General features: G+C 37.0%; 1 protein-coding gene across 2 annotated transcripts; it reads left to right on the plus strand.

The window, feature by feature from the left end:
- The first annotated feature begins 2,806 nt into the window (after positions 1-2,806).
- LOC122137095 (gastrula zinc finger protein XlCGF7.1-like) lies at positions 2,807-10,924 on the plus strand. 2 transcript variants are annotated; one of them, XM_042722541.1, is made up of 3 exons: positions 2,807-2,910; positions 7,146-7,300; positions 9,688-10,924. In XM_042722541.1, exons 2-3 carry the CDS (start codon positions 7,216-7,218, stop codon positions 10,572-10,574), a joined length of 972 nt encoding a protein of 323 aa, XP_042578475.1. In that variant the 5' UTR covers positions 2,807-2,910; positions 7,146-7,215; the 3' UTR covers positions 10,575-10,924. The 2 variants fall into 2 exon arrangements, with proteins under 2 accessions (XP_042578475.1, XP_042578476.1); XM_042722542.1 differs by lacking the exon at positions 7,146-7,300 and having other exon boundaries at positions 2,808-2,910.
- The last annotated feature ends 2,862 nt before the right edge of the window (positions 10,925-13,786 follow it).

Consider the following 13,786-nt stretch of genomic DNA (forward strand, 5'->3'; position numbering starts at 1 on the left):
TGTTTTGCCAGATTTTTAATTATCAAAAGTGATTGCCAATTTAAAAAACGCTTTAGTGACATTACGAAATAGCCTAGGCTAATTACCACCATATTAGTTCTGATACCAAATAAAGTCAAACTTCATAAATACCTGTACAGAGGCGTGTCTACGTGGTGGCCAGGGGTGGCACAATGATACGGCGGTTGGAGCGTGCCTCTCCCGGCGAGCGGGGTCCCCAGTCTGTGAGCGACGTTCACGGAAAAGGCCAGTTGGTCTGCGATGGTCTGGTGAGACCTGGCTGAATAGGTAGACTTGTTTTAAGTAAATTTCTAACTGCATCTGGCAGTGGCGGATCCTGGCATTATAGCTGCCTACGGCCGCTTTCTTCTCCTCTTTATACTTAATTTTAGGCGGTCTCTATAGCGTGATATTTGACATATCGAGAGCGCATAATGTTACGTGATCCATGTAATGCGCGAGCACGAATTTCCACTCGCAATGTGGATTTCCTTCACTCACACAAAACTGGATGTGTGCTTTTAAATATACATTTTTCTTTTATGAATTGGCTCTGCTTGTGCTCAAAGATTACGTGTATGCTCAAACGTTCTTGCATCACTGAAGACTAGAAGCGCCTTTTTTCTATAATTCAGATGAGGAGAAGGCTTATCTCATTAAATGGAAGCAAGCTGATTATAGTCAGCCTTAGTTATTTATTTTATTAAAAGCCTTCTTATTTTAGTTAAGTGCTTAACTTATAAATATGCATTTATTCAATTGTTTTATTAAGTGGCATTTGTATTTTGTTGTTTTTGTATATAGTTTTGCAATAAAAGCGTATTAACTAGGTTCCAGAAATAATCACTGATGGTGCTTCTCTAAAATTAGTGAGGGTGCTCTAGTCTTAATGCCCATTTTCACATATTTTCCCCCGTCTATTGCTTTGGTCATCATTGTGTGTCAATCACTGCTACTTCGAGAGGTGAATCCCACATAAATATGCAGATGTCCCCCCCGCCAACCCTCTCTTTTGAGCCAGTGCCCCAGACTGGCCACCCCATTTAAAATGCTCTAGACACGCCCCCTGGGCCTGTATCCATTGCGAACATATTTTATTATTAGTCTTAAAAATGTCCATAACATAAAATCATTTTTGAGCCACAACATTGTCAACATACCATAGTTGGACTTGGTACTGCGCTGCGCTGATTTCTAAAGACTGCTGCAAAGTGGCGGCGACTAGCGTCTCGAGCTCAAACAACGCTAAGAGAGAGCTTACGAAGTGGTCCAGACCAACCTTACGAAAGTGTGACTTACAGAAGATATAGGATTAGCGTACGAACGTGTCGGGAATCGTGCCATAACGTTAAGAGAGAGGTTAAGGAATAGCTTAAGAACTACTTAGCGATAAGAACGTTTTGGGGAACCGGGCCCAGATCAATATCACCTTAGGCCCCGTTCATGCAGACTCTAAGAGATACTGAACAGTATCAGTATCGTTGCTGCATTCTCATTACACTATACTGTAATCACATCACTACTAGAGCAAGCTCCTGACTGGTTAACGCGGCGCGAAATTTCGCCAAAGTTCAGATTTTTTCAACTTCAGCCGCAGGTTATCTATTCGCGTCTGGTGTGAACGCACCATAAGGTTTATATTCAGTGATCATATCTGCAATATATTTTGGTCCTAGGTCATTGAGTGATTTATAAACGAGTAAAAGTACTTTAAAATCAATCCTAAATGTAACTGGAAGCCAGTGTAAGGACCTGAGGACTGGTGTGATATGCTCAGATTTTCTGGTTCTAGTCAGAAGCATTCTGTATCAGCTGCAGCTGTCGAATGAAGATCATTTTTCCAATATGAAATTCACAGAGAGATTTTTTAACAGTTCTCACTAACATTAAATGCACTGAAATGAAAAAGTTGGCAAAAAGTGGTCATTTTGCTGGAGTGGTAAAATCTTTAATTGGATTTCTGCATCTGTGAAAAACTAACATTCACTGGGGTGTCACTAATTTCACCTTAATAGTTAATGTATGACAGTCAATATTTCACCAATTTAAACTAATAAGTTATTTGACTTAAACAAGGTCTTTGTGCCCTGGAGTCAGTGGTGAAGTGTACACTGCACAGACGAGAAGCCTTGTTAGGAGTCCAGTTCTGTTTCATGTTGAGCATCCACTGGTCTAGTCTGAGAGGGTCGTGATCGCCTAGAGGAAATCTTTACACAGACAAATAGATAGTTACCTTTTCACAGACTATTTTGCATGTAAACAATTCAATGACTTTAGTATTCACAGGGTCAGAATAAATGTATTTATAACTGTTATAAGAAAACGCTTACATGGCTTAATACATTAAAACAGTGCTTGTCTGTACATAGTATTATTTATTAATCATGTTCTCACTTAGTTTCGTGTTTTAAAACATTTTTAATTGGTTTTAATCAGTCTATGGCTTTAATGCATTAAACCATGTTAAGTGTTTTCTTATAATCTAACGTTAACGGTGGAAGGAAAACACTTAACGAGTATCGTTAATACAGGCCTAACGTTACAGCTAATCCCAGTCTGTTTGATTCTGGAGTGTAAAGTTTTAAATAACGTTATAAAGAATAAATAGATAAATAAATAAAATTACATTTACAATATCACTCACCGGAAAAACTGGATCCCAGACTTGGACGGTCTGTTAATACAAATAACCGCACAACAAGACTTAATTTTTTTTTTTTTTTTTTTTAATTTTAAGAAATAATCACGAAAACAAACATAGAATGTTTAAAACAAAAGCAGAAACACGGCAGAGATGACAAGTTCAGCGCGTGACGTGACGTGACGGCTAACAGACTTATGTTTTGATCTGGTGGCATGACGTCATGAGGCTGCGCCGCGCTCCTGCGTCTGTGTTTCAGCTGAAGACAGGTTTGTGGTCTTAATCATTTAAAGTGTTTGAATTCATACAAACGCGTTCAGTGTATGTTATAGTGTTTACAAGCGATGTAAAGTTAATAGTTATGGAATGTAACTGTATCTGAAAGGATTCATTACTCGAAGCTGTTCACGAACGATATCTTCTGCTCTAAAACCTAATACATGTTTGTGCTGTGTGTATAAAGAAGTCTTCTACATGTCAGTCGTTGTTTTACACAATATATGAATAAATGAGTCTGTGAACAAATAGTGGAAAGATTAGGCTACTTATATGTAACTGATTACATAATTTAATTACAAGATAAATTAACTACAAACAATAAAATTTAACTAAAATAAAAATTTAATAAAATTACAATTATTCATTAAATTTAAAATTACCCCTTAGATTAATTTTTCCCCCCATTTTCCAGTGTTTCTTGTCAGCAATCCAAAGATTTGATTTCAATCATATGATTTCATCATAGCTATTAAACTATATCTTATGATTTTAAGTCTGTATTTAACCTCAAAACGTTACATTAATTTAATAAAGTAATTGAAATAATAAAACTTAATGATATTTAAAATAGGGTAACTTGTAATCTGTAATGTATTACATTTCTAAAGGAACTTTCCCAACGCTGGATATATGTAGACATGACATGTATGATAAAAATAAAAGATGATTATCTTAGAATGGTCAGCTGAAGTGATTGTGAAGCAGGGATTCATACTAAATGAACATGCACTACAAAAATACACACGCAAATTTATACATTTTATGATTTATTCTTATCAAAGTAGTGAGTGACACTTGAAACTGCGCAAGTGGTTCATGTTATTTGATTCAGAATACGAAGCAGTCACGTGGTTGTGTGTGAAAACGAATCTTCGGTCATCACAGATCACATGGTTTTGGCAAAACGAATCAAGCTCCGGTGCAGCGCTTCACTGCGAGATGCTTTGTTTTGTTTGATACAAACTTTGAAGCCTCGGTTGTGAACATCACTAATATTTGCCCTAATAATGAACTTTATTACTGGGATTAAAGTGCATCCCTGAGTAGTGATTCAGATAATCGTAAACACTAATTCAGTTACATTTGTGTTGAGAGAAACAGATCTTTTTGAAACTCCAGAATCAGTTGATTCACAAAATGATTCAGTGATTCTAATCGCTGGAATAATCGCTCGCTGAGGAGACCTGCTGCTCAAAACTGTAAATGCAATGAGATTTTTAAATATAGGGTAAATGAACCTATTAATCTCTCCAAAATCTACATTGAGACATATTTAGTGCACAAGATATTGGTTTCGTTACAAAAAGTTCTATTAAAATAAAATATTAATCTCCCACACAAAATATTCAATTTTATTTTAAATGACAAAAGTATTTCAATTAAGATATACATCTTTAAATTAATTTTTGTACCCTTTAAGCACACCTGTTTCAGATGGCGGGTGAACACTAAGTTGATTCGTCTTTCGCGTCTCATCCTTATGTTTGAACAGACACAGAATTATTTCGATAGTACTCGTCTCGACGAGCATCCTCGTAAACGCAGTCGGTTATGTTTTAAATGAATGCAAACAGCTGAGAAAGAAATCGGATGTGTATCATTATACTGGATCCGTGCAGCCGGATTTAAAGGGACAGCAGCCTATAAATACGTGCTGCTGAATATGTCACTAATGTTAAAGGGGTCATATGATGCTGCTAAAAATAACTTATTTTGTGTATTTGGTGTAATGCAATGTGTTAGTTTAAGGTTCAAAAAACACATTATTTTCCACATACTGTACATTATTGTTTCTCCTCTGTGCCCCGCATTCTAAAACGCCTCGATTTTTAAAAAGCTCAACGTTCTAAAAAGTGAGGTGTGTTCTGATTGGCCAGCTATTAAGTGCGTTTTGATTGGCAGAATACCTCAAGCGTGTGATGGAAATGTTACGCCCCTCACCATACTGTGATGCTGTCTCCCAGACCAGCAGCAGCACGAGACTCAGTCCAGCTGCTCTGCTCGTGCACATCCCATCATCAGTTCTCTTTTAGCAGTTCAGTCAATGTACTGTTAGGAGTAACTGAATAACTCGGGATGTTGGTTTATTTTGTGTCATAGGGAGTGTAAGGCACGTTTATAAATCAAATAAATTTGTTATTAAACCAATCAGTAGGCTCGAACAGTGAACGCATAGTAACGGCTTATTATTTACAGGGTTCGTACAAGGTGCTTAAAGTGCTTGAAGACCTTGAATTTGACATTTTGAAATTTGAGTCCTGTTAAACCCTTGAAAACAGCCATATTTATGAAAAGGTACTTTAATTTTTTCTATACTGCCTTTTAAACATTGGTGTTAATTTTAGTTTTCGATAAAAACAGTTGTTTTCTCTCAAAATTAACGATGCAGCGCATCTGATATAAATGCATAGCCATTTCTCCTGGCTTTTAGCAGTGCACGAGATCTTGCGATATTACTCCTAGAGGTGAAAAGCAGTCTCGCACATATCAGTAAAAAGTTGATTTTGTAGTGAAATCTTTGATAGTACTTGCATTATATTCTGTCTTTTATTGCATGTGCTGTTTGCCTGGGTTTCATTTAGGAACGCAAATAAAGTCTGATGTGCTTTGTGTTGCACTGTTATCATTTACAAGCTTGGAGCATGTCTCCATCTCAGCAGCTCGGTCCACAAAGTCTTAATCTGCATATGCTGTTAGTTTGGGTTGCTTAACGTTCATCTTGGAAAACAGAGTGTATTATCTCTCTAGATTTCTAACGTAAATCATTTATAAAAACTATGCAAACACAGGAGAGTATATTAACATATTTTTATTAAGCTTATGTGATTTGTTGTACATCGTGATTTCAAAATAAAAGTTCAAACCCTCGCTCTTAGTATGCATGTGGCCAAATATTAAAATTACATGGATACAAACGTCATTAAATCATGCTGTAAAGTAAAGCATCGCCAGGCCGTTGGCGCCCTCTGCAGGTATTTGTTATAATACATAATGTACTTAAGTAGGTTATGTTCATATTATTTATAGGCATATACATATTTTAAAAGTGATGTTCAATAAATCCATGTGATTACTTGGCTTTGATACTTTATTTCAGGGTTCCTCAAATCTTGCCCTGGAGGGCCAATGCGCTGCAGAGTTTATCTCCAACCCTGATCAAACTCAACTACCTGTGATTTTCTAATGATCCCGAATACACTGATTAGCATACTCAGGTGTGTTTGATTATGGTTAGAGCTAAACTCTGTAGGAAAGTGGGCCAGATTTGAGGATCCCAGCTTTATTTGAACCAATTATTATTGTCTCGTTAGTTTAATATATATAAATGTAGTCAATATGTAGCCTGTTTTTCCACTTAAGTCCATTTTTATTATTAAAATTGTTTTAGATTACTCAACTGTCAAAAATAATCAGTAGATTTAGATTAATTGATAATTATTACTTACGGCTCTAGATTAGTTTAATGTTTCAAAATACAACTATATTGATTTGCATTTTGTGAATAAAAGACAAATATTTTGTCAGTGAAAATTTCTTAAAAATAGTATTAAAATATTGTCTCATTCTAGTGAACCAAGTATCTGTATTTTGTCTTATCTCGTGAGCTAAGTGTATTGTCACCCCCCTAGTGTCTACGAGTATGATATAGCTCATAAGTGTATGATGAAGCTTTTACTCTTCAGGTTAATCATATATTAATTTAAATCACAATTTTAAATCACTTCGAATAAGGAAATAGATAACTTTACCATAGTTTCTTCTCAAGTTGCAACAGCCATTGCATGCTTTGCATGTGCTGCACTTTATTTGTACCATTTTGTTTTATTGGGTTATTTATTAGAATTTGAAAGACAATAACGATATTGTGATCTCTGATTTTAGTCCTTGAAAATTAAAAAAGGGAAAAGTCCTTGAAAGTCCTGGAATTTCATTTTGCAGTTTCTGTCTGAACCCTGTATTTATTTCTTGCTATTAATTATGTATCAAATTGTGATTTTTAATTATGACCAGACATTTTTTACATAAATGAACAATATTGTTATTTCTATTAATAATCATTGGCGCCCCCCTGCAATACCGTTGCGACCCACTAGCATCATATGCTCTTGACTCCCTTACCAGTGCACTGACTACTGAACTAGGGAGCTGATTAAGACACACCCAGATATTTATTTTGTGTTTTATTTAATTTTTTTATTTCTGTTAATTGTTCTCATCTAAACAGGACAAAGTATTCAAACACAGAAAAACTCCTGCTGACGCGACTGAGATCCACGTGACACACGATTATAAAGATGGCGTTTATTAAAGAGGAGAGTGAAGACATGAAAACTAAAGAAACATTTAGAGACAAACATGAAGATACTGAGGAACAAACAGGTTGGTTTTTATTCTCAAAGCTGAACTATCTTATGAACTGTCCTGTACATTTTCTCAATTGATTTGCCTTTGGCAGGTTTTTGCACACTGTCTGCCCTCCCACAAGGGGGTTGTGTCTCATTTTATATTTAAATGTCCATGTTCACTGCTAGGACTGAGTAACATTTTTTGCATATGAAATAGATAAAAGTTTTTTAACTTGCTCTGATATCATACTGACGTAAGCAAAATAAACTCAAAATAAAAATAAAATTGCTTTGAGAAGAGGCTTAGTTATGAAGGTAAAACGACGTCAAAAAGATCTGCATACGCAGGGTAATATTTGTGGAAGTGTGCATAAGACTATGCATAAATTAAATTTGCATGCGCAAGAGAAGCTTTGTAAAGGTGTAAATCGTGTTTCAAGCGTAAGAAAAATTTATTTGCAGCATTTTACTGTTACTTGTAAGTAGGGGTTGCACAACTACTGATTTCTACTAGTTGATTTCTTATTAAAAAAATACTCGAGTTCATGCTGTAAATGAAAAGACATGAAATAGTTATCAATAAACGCTTATTAATTTATGGCCTAATGCAAAACAATTACATATGTAAATTGTCAAAACTTTATAATTATGACACTTTATATTTAAATTTTCATGTAACAGACAGTATTTGCATCTTTAATCACAAAATCATTCATATCTGCATTTGGATAAAACCAGGTGGAACGTCGTACAGTTACTTGATAAGACCGTTATGACTATATATTTTTTCCATAGTTATCACTGAACAAGTATGTTGTGTTAAACTAAAATAATTATTCATTTCTAAAAATATTTATCATGTAAGCAGAAAGATGTCATGACATACGTTTAGTGATCATTTGAACTCGACTGAATTAATTCAATGCGCACATTTTCATTGCGCAGAACTCTTTAAGCGCATCTTTTTTTGAACTTCACTAAACAAATGTGCATGTGCCACGCAAACCAGCAAAAGATAAAGATGCACACATGAAGGCCAAGTAGAAAATGTATCTGTATCTAAGTTGATTATTAGCCTACTCTTGAGAGAGAACTGGTTTGTTTCTTGAGAGACTGAGACACACAACGCAGCTGTTTGATTGGTGAGCACGCTGTGCTTATTACATTCATTCGTTTCATATCATAGCCTAAGGTTTAAATCATTGCCTTTTAAATATATACAAATAATAGAACGTGTATGATGTATTATTTTATGGGTGATATTACTCTTGCCAAGCCCTGATTTCTGAGAGATGCACGTAGAGGCAACAGCAATGCTGTATTTGATTTGCACTCTTTTCATTCATAAACATTCATTCACTTCACACTCTATTGCATGACTTTAGTGATCTGTGTATAATATTGCACTGATCCCCTGGCTCAACTGTTAACTAGCGAACACCAGACTGTGCCAGCTTCAGCCGAATATTCAGGCAGAATTATTCCTTGTCCACTATTCGTTTTGAAGCTATTATCCGTGCCTTTCCGAATAAGGTATTTGGCTTCACGCACACCCCTAATTATTACATTACTTATTTTAATTTTACATGCAACATAGATAAAGTCATAGAAAGTAACAGCTACACGCAGTATTGTAATCCTAAAATTACACAAGTGTTTGAAGTAGTCGATCACTCGACTACTCAACTAGTCTATGCAAGCCCTACTTGTAAGTGTAATTCATGTATTGTGAAACTGCAGCTTCATGCTAAAGCAAAATAAATATGATCTGCATGCTTCTGACTTCCATTTTTCCGCACTTACACTTTTGGCATGTTTTTTTTTTTTTCGTCAAAAGACGGTCAAAAGCACTGCAAGCCTGTGAACGGTGATTTGCAAGCGAAAACAACAGTTTAAAGAACTGCAAAATGGATTGAGTGCATAGAACCAATCTGTATGTGTAAAAAAAAAAACTCTTGCAAATGTCTAAATGACATGTTGTGCATGTGGGGCAAAAAGTTCCCGAAATAATCCGATATGTACAGCTCCGTCTTTCTTTTCTCTGCGCTTACAAGCTGAGATCATTCGCTAGCATATGTGAAAGTTAACGTGCCTAGCGTTTTCGACTCGTACATTACACGTCACACCCTGATATCACGTGTCTTCACTGGACCTTTATGGGTTGTGTGTGAATGCACGGACATATTCCGGGTAATCACTTGCAGTGTGAAAGGGGCAAAATCTAGTGACCCGGGAACAATTGCCGGGACACATTACCCGTGTATTTTCCGGAATCGCAGTGTAAAAGGGGCTTTAGTGGTTATAGGATGTAGCTGTATGTTAGATTTGACACTTTATATGTTTGAATGTTTTGATGTCTGTTGTTTTGTGTCATTAAACTGGGGTTAACTTTTATTTATTTATTTTACTTTTTTACCTTAGACCTGATGGCACTGAAAGAGAAGAGTGAAGTACTGAATGAAATGGAAGAGAAAGATGATGATTTCATAAATGGAGAAACATCTTTTAGTTGTTCAGAGACTGAAAAGACTTCCTCAAGAAAAAGGGCTCAAAAGACAGGAAGTTATTTCACCTGCCAACAGTATGGAAAGGGTTTCAGTCAAACAGAAAGTATTAAAAGACACACAAATATTCAAACAGGAGAGAAGCTATACACGTGCCAACAGTGTGGAAGGAGTTTTACTCAACCTAGATACCTTGGAGTCCACATGAGAGTTCACACAGGAGAGAAGCCTTATACCTGCCAACACTGTGGAAAGCATTTCGGTCATGGAGTAAGTCTTAAAAGACACATTAGAATTCACACTGGAGAGAAGCCATACACGTGCCAACAGTGTGGAAGGAGTTTCACTCAACCTGGTCAACTTGGAGCCCACATGAGTGTTCACACTGGAGAGAAGCCTTACAAATGCAAACAGTGTGGAAGAAGTTTCAACTTGAAAGGAAATCTTAATTGCCACATGAGAATTCACTATGGAGAGCAGCCCACATATGATCAGTGTGGAAAGAGTTCTGATCAACATGATATCCTTGAAGTCCACATGAGAACTCGTAGAGAGAAACCCTACATATGCCCTGAGTGTGGAAAGTGGTTTAATCATAAACGACGCTTTGAAGACCACATAAGAACTCACACTGGAGAGAAGCCTTTCACCTGCCAAGAATGTGGAAAATGTTTCCTCCAAAAAGGAAACCTTAACAGGCACATGACAGTTCACACTGGAGAGAAGCCGTTTATATGTGATCGCTGCGGAAAGAGTTACAGATATAGAGCAGGACTTACGTACCACATGAGGTCTCACATATGAGTGAACTGTATTTTTAAGTTTTCATGAGTCATGTAATAAAACCAGAGAGAAGCCTTGTCATTGTAACCCCTTTCGCTGGGTCCTCGACACCACACCTCGTTCTTGTTCAGAGTGGGTCTCGAACCCGGGTCCAGGGTCTAACAAATCACTTCTGTTCCCATTTTTTCAAGAGGAGGGTTTTTTTTTTGATGTTCTATTTACTCTATTTTATTTTATGCTGTAAAGCCCATTGGTCAGCTGCTGCTGTTGTAAATGGTGCTATATATATAAAACTTGATCTTGAAAACTAAATGCATGGGATCTTTCAGATCCTTCATTCAAATAAATAAAATATGTCATGTCATCTTCCAGTTCAGTTTAAATAGTATCTGTTCAATCAAGTCAACGATATCACTGGAAATTATGTGTCCCCAACTAAGCAAGCCAGAGATGGCAAGGAACCAAAACTCCATCTGTGACAGAATGGAGAAAAAAAAAATCTTAGGAGAAACCAGGCTCAGTTGGGTGGCCAGTTCTCCTCTGACCAGACGAAACTAGCAGTTCAATTCCAGGCTGCCGCAAAGTCAGATTGTGCAGAGGACACAACTGGTTCCTGTGGTCTTGTCCCAGTGGCTGTCTAGGAGACAAGGTCTTCACTGGGGATCTGTCTCTGGGGCTCATCTAGTTGTCCTGGTCTTCGCTGACATTCAAGGCTGTAGAGGTCATCTCCAGGTGCTGATCCACAATCTGGGCTGGATACATACTGGATCCGGGTGACTGCAGTGACCATCTGATCTGGATACAGACTGGATCTGGTGACTAAGGTGACCTCAGAATAAGAGAGAAACAGACTAATATTAGCGTAGATGCCATTCTTTTTACGATTTAACAAGTACATCGGGTGTTATGAGAAGTGTTCCCTGTTCCGGTTGACCTACAAACCCAATTCCAAAATAGTTGGGACACTGTACAAATTGTGAATAAAAACAGAATGCAATGATGTGGAAGTTTCAAATTTCAATATTTTATTTCGAATACAACAGATGACATATCAAATGTTTAAACTGAGAAAATTTATCATTTTAAGGGAAAAAAATAAGTTGATTTTAAATTACATGGCATCAACACATCTCAAAAAAGTTGGGACAAGGCCATGTTTACCACTGTGTGGCATCCCCTCTTATTTTTATAGTAGTCTGCAAACGTCTGGGGAGTGAGGAGACAAGTTGCTCAAGTTTAGGAATAGGAATGTTGTCCCATTCTTGTCTAATACAGGCTTGTAGTTGCTCAACTGTCTTAGGTCTTCTTTGTCGCATCTTCCTCTTTATGATGCACCAAATGTTTTCTATGGTTGAAAAATCTGGACTGCAGGCTGGCCATTTCAGTACCCGGATCCTTCTTCTACGCAGCCATGATGTTGTAATTGATGCAGTATGTGGTCTGGCATTGTCATGTTGGAAAATGCAAGGTCTTCCCTGAAAGAGACAACGTCTGGATGGGAGCATATGTTGTTCTAGAACTTGGATATACCTTTCAGCATTGATGGTGCCTTTCCAGATGTGTAAGCTGCCCATGCCACATGCACTCATGTAACCCCATACCAACAGAGATGCAGGCTTCTGAACTGAGTGCTGATAACAACTTGGGTTGTCCTTGTTCTCTTTAGTCCGGATGACATGGCGTCCCAGTTTTCCAAAAAGAACTTCAAATTTTGATCCGTCTGACCACAGAACAGTTTTCCACTTTGCCACAGTCCATTTTAAATGAGCCTCGGCCCAGAGAAAACGCCTGCGCTTCTGGATCATGTTTAGATATGGCTTCTTTTTTGACCTATAGAGTTTTAGCCGGCAATGGCGAATGGCACGGTGGATTGTGTTCACCGACAATGTTTTCTGGAAGTATTCCTGAGCCCATGTTGTGATTTCCATTACAGTAGCATTCCTGTATGTGATGCAGTGCCAAATAACTGACATAACACCACTATCATCCACCACAGCATTCTGGGAATTACCCTTGCACACAGAGATTGTTCCAGATTCTCTGAAGCTTTTGATGATATTATGCACTGTAGGTGATGATAACTTCAAACTCTTTGCAATTTTTCTCTGAGAAACTCCTTTCTGATATTGCTCCACTATTTTTCTCCGCAGCATTGGGGGAACTGGTGATCCTCTGCCCATCTTGACTTCTGAGAGACACTGCCACTCTGAGAGGCTCTTTTTATACCCAGTCATGTTGCCAATTAACCTAATAAGTTGCAAATTGGTCCTCCAGCTGTTCGTTATATGTACATTTAACTTTTCTGGCCTCTTATTGCTACCTGTCTCAACTTTTTTGGAATTTGTAGCTCTCATGAAATCCAAAATGAGCCAATATTTGGCATGACATTTCAAAATGTATCACTTTCAACATTTGATATGTTATCTATATTCTATTGTGAATAAAATATAAGTTTATGAGATTTGTAAATTATTCCATTCCTCTTTTACTTACAATTTGTACAGTGTCCAAACTGTTTTGAAATCGGTTTGTAATTAATGCAGCCTAAAAATGAACAATAAAGTATTTTAATAATATATTTTTAAACCATGTTAAATATAAGCCACTTTAAAGACATCTGTATTCAATCTAGATTTAAACTGATAGAATGTGTCTGCCTCCCAAACAATGTTAGGTAGGTTATTCCAGAGTTTGGGTGCTAAACAGGAAAAGGAACTGCCGCCCGTGGTTAATTTTGATATTCTAGGTATTATCAAATTGCCAGTTTTGAGAGCGCAGCGGACGTGAAGGACTATAAGTAGCAGTAATAGCGAGATACAACCACGGTCAGATGATAAGAGCAGGTTATTTGTAACTCTAATGAGAGCAGTCTCAGTACTATGATACTAGTGATCGACCGATGTATCTGTTTACCGATATTTTTCCTGATATTTAAGCATTTTTCCATAATCGGGTATAGGTTTTGTAATATCAGATTTGCCGATTTACGGCGCCATCTTGTGGCCGTTTTCAGATTTCTGCCTTTGCAGCCCGGGCGTCTGAGGAGATCAGTCAACAACAACTCAGTGCACAGGTAAAGTATATGTTCTACTTGGTTTGCTTTAATTAATCAACTTTATTTAACATAACAGAAATGCACAAATGAGATCTGATACATAAATTCCTGATATAGTTAATTTATGCAGCTTGTTTTTAAACAATTGAGACGAACTCATTGAGTCACGTAGTGTAAT

Source organism: Cyprinus carpio, chromosome B4 (genome assembly GCF_018340385.1).
Source record: "Cyprinus carpio isolate SPL01 chromosome B4, ASM1834038v1, whole genome shotgun sequence".
Classification (NCBI taxonomy): domain Eukaryota; kingdom Metazoa; phylum Chordata; class Actinopteri; order Cypriniformes; family Cyprinidae; genus Cyprinus; species Cyprinus carpio.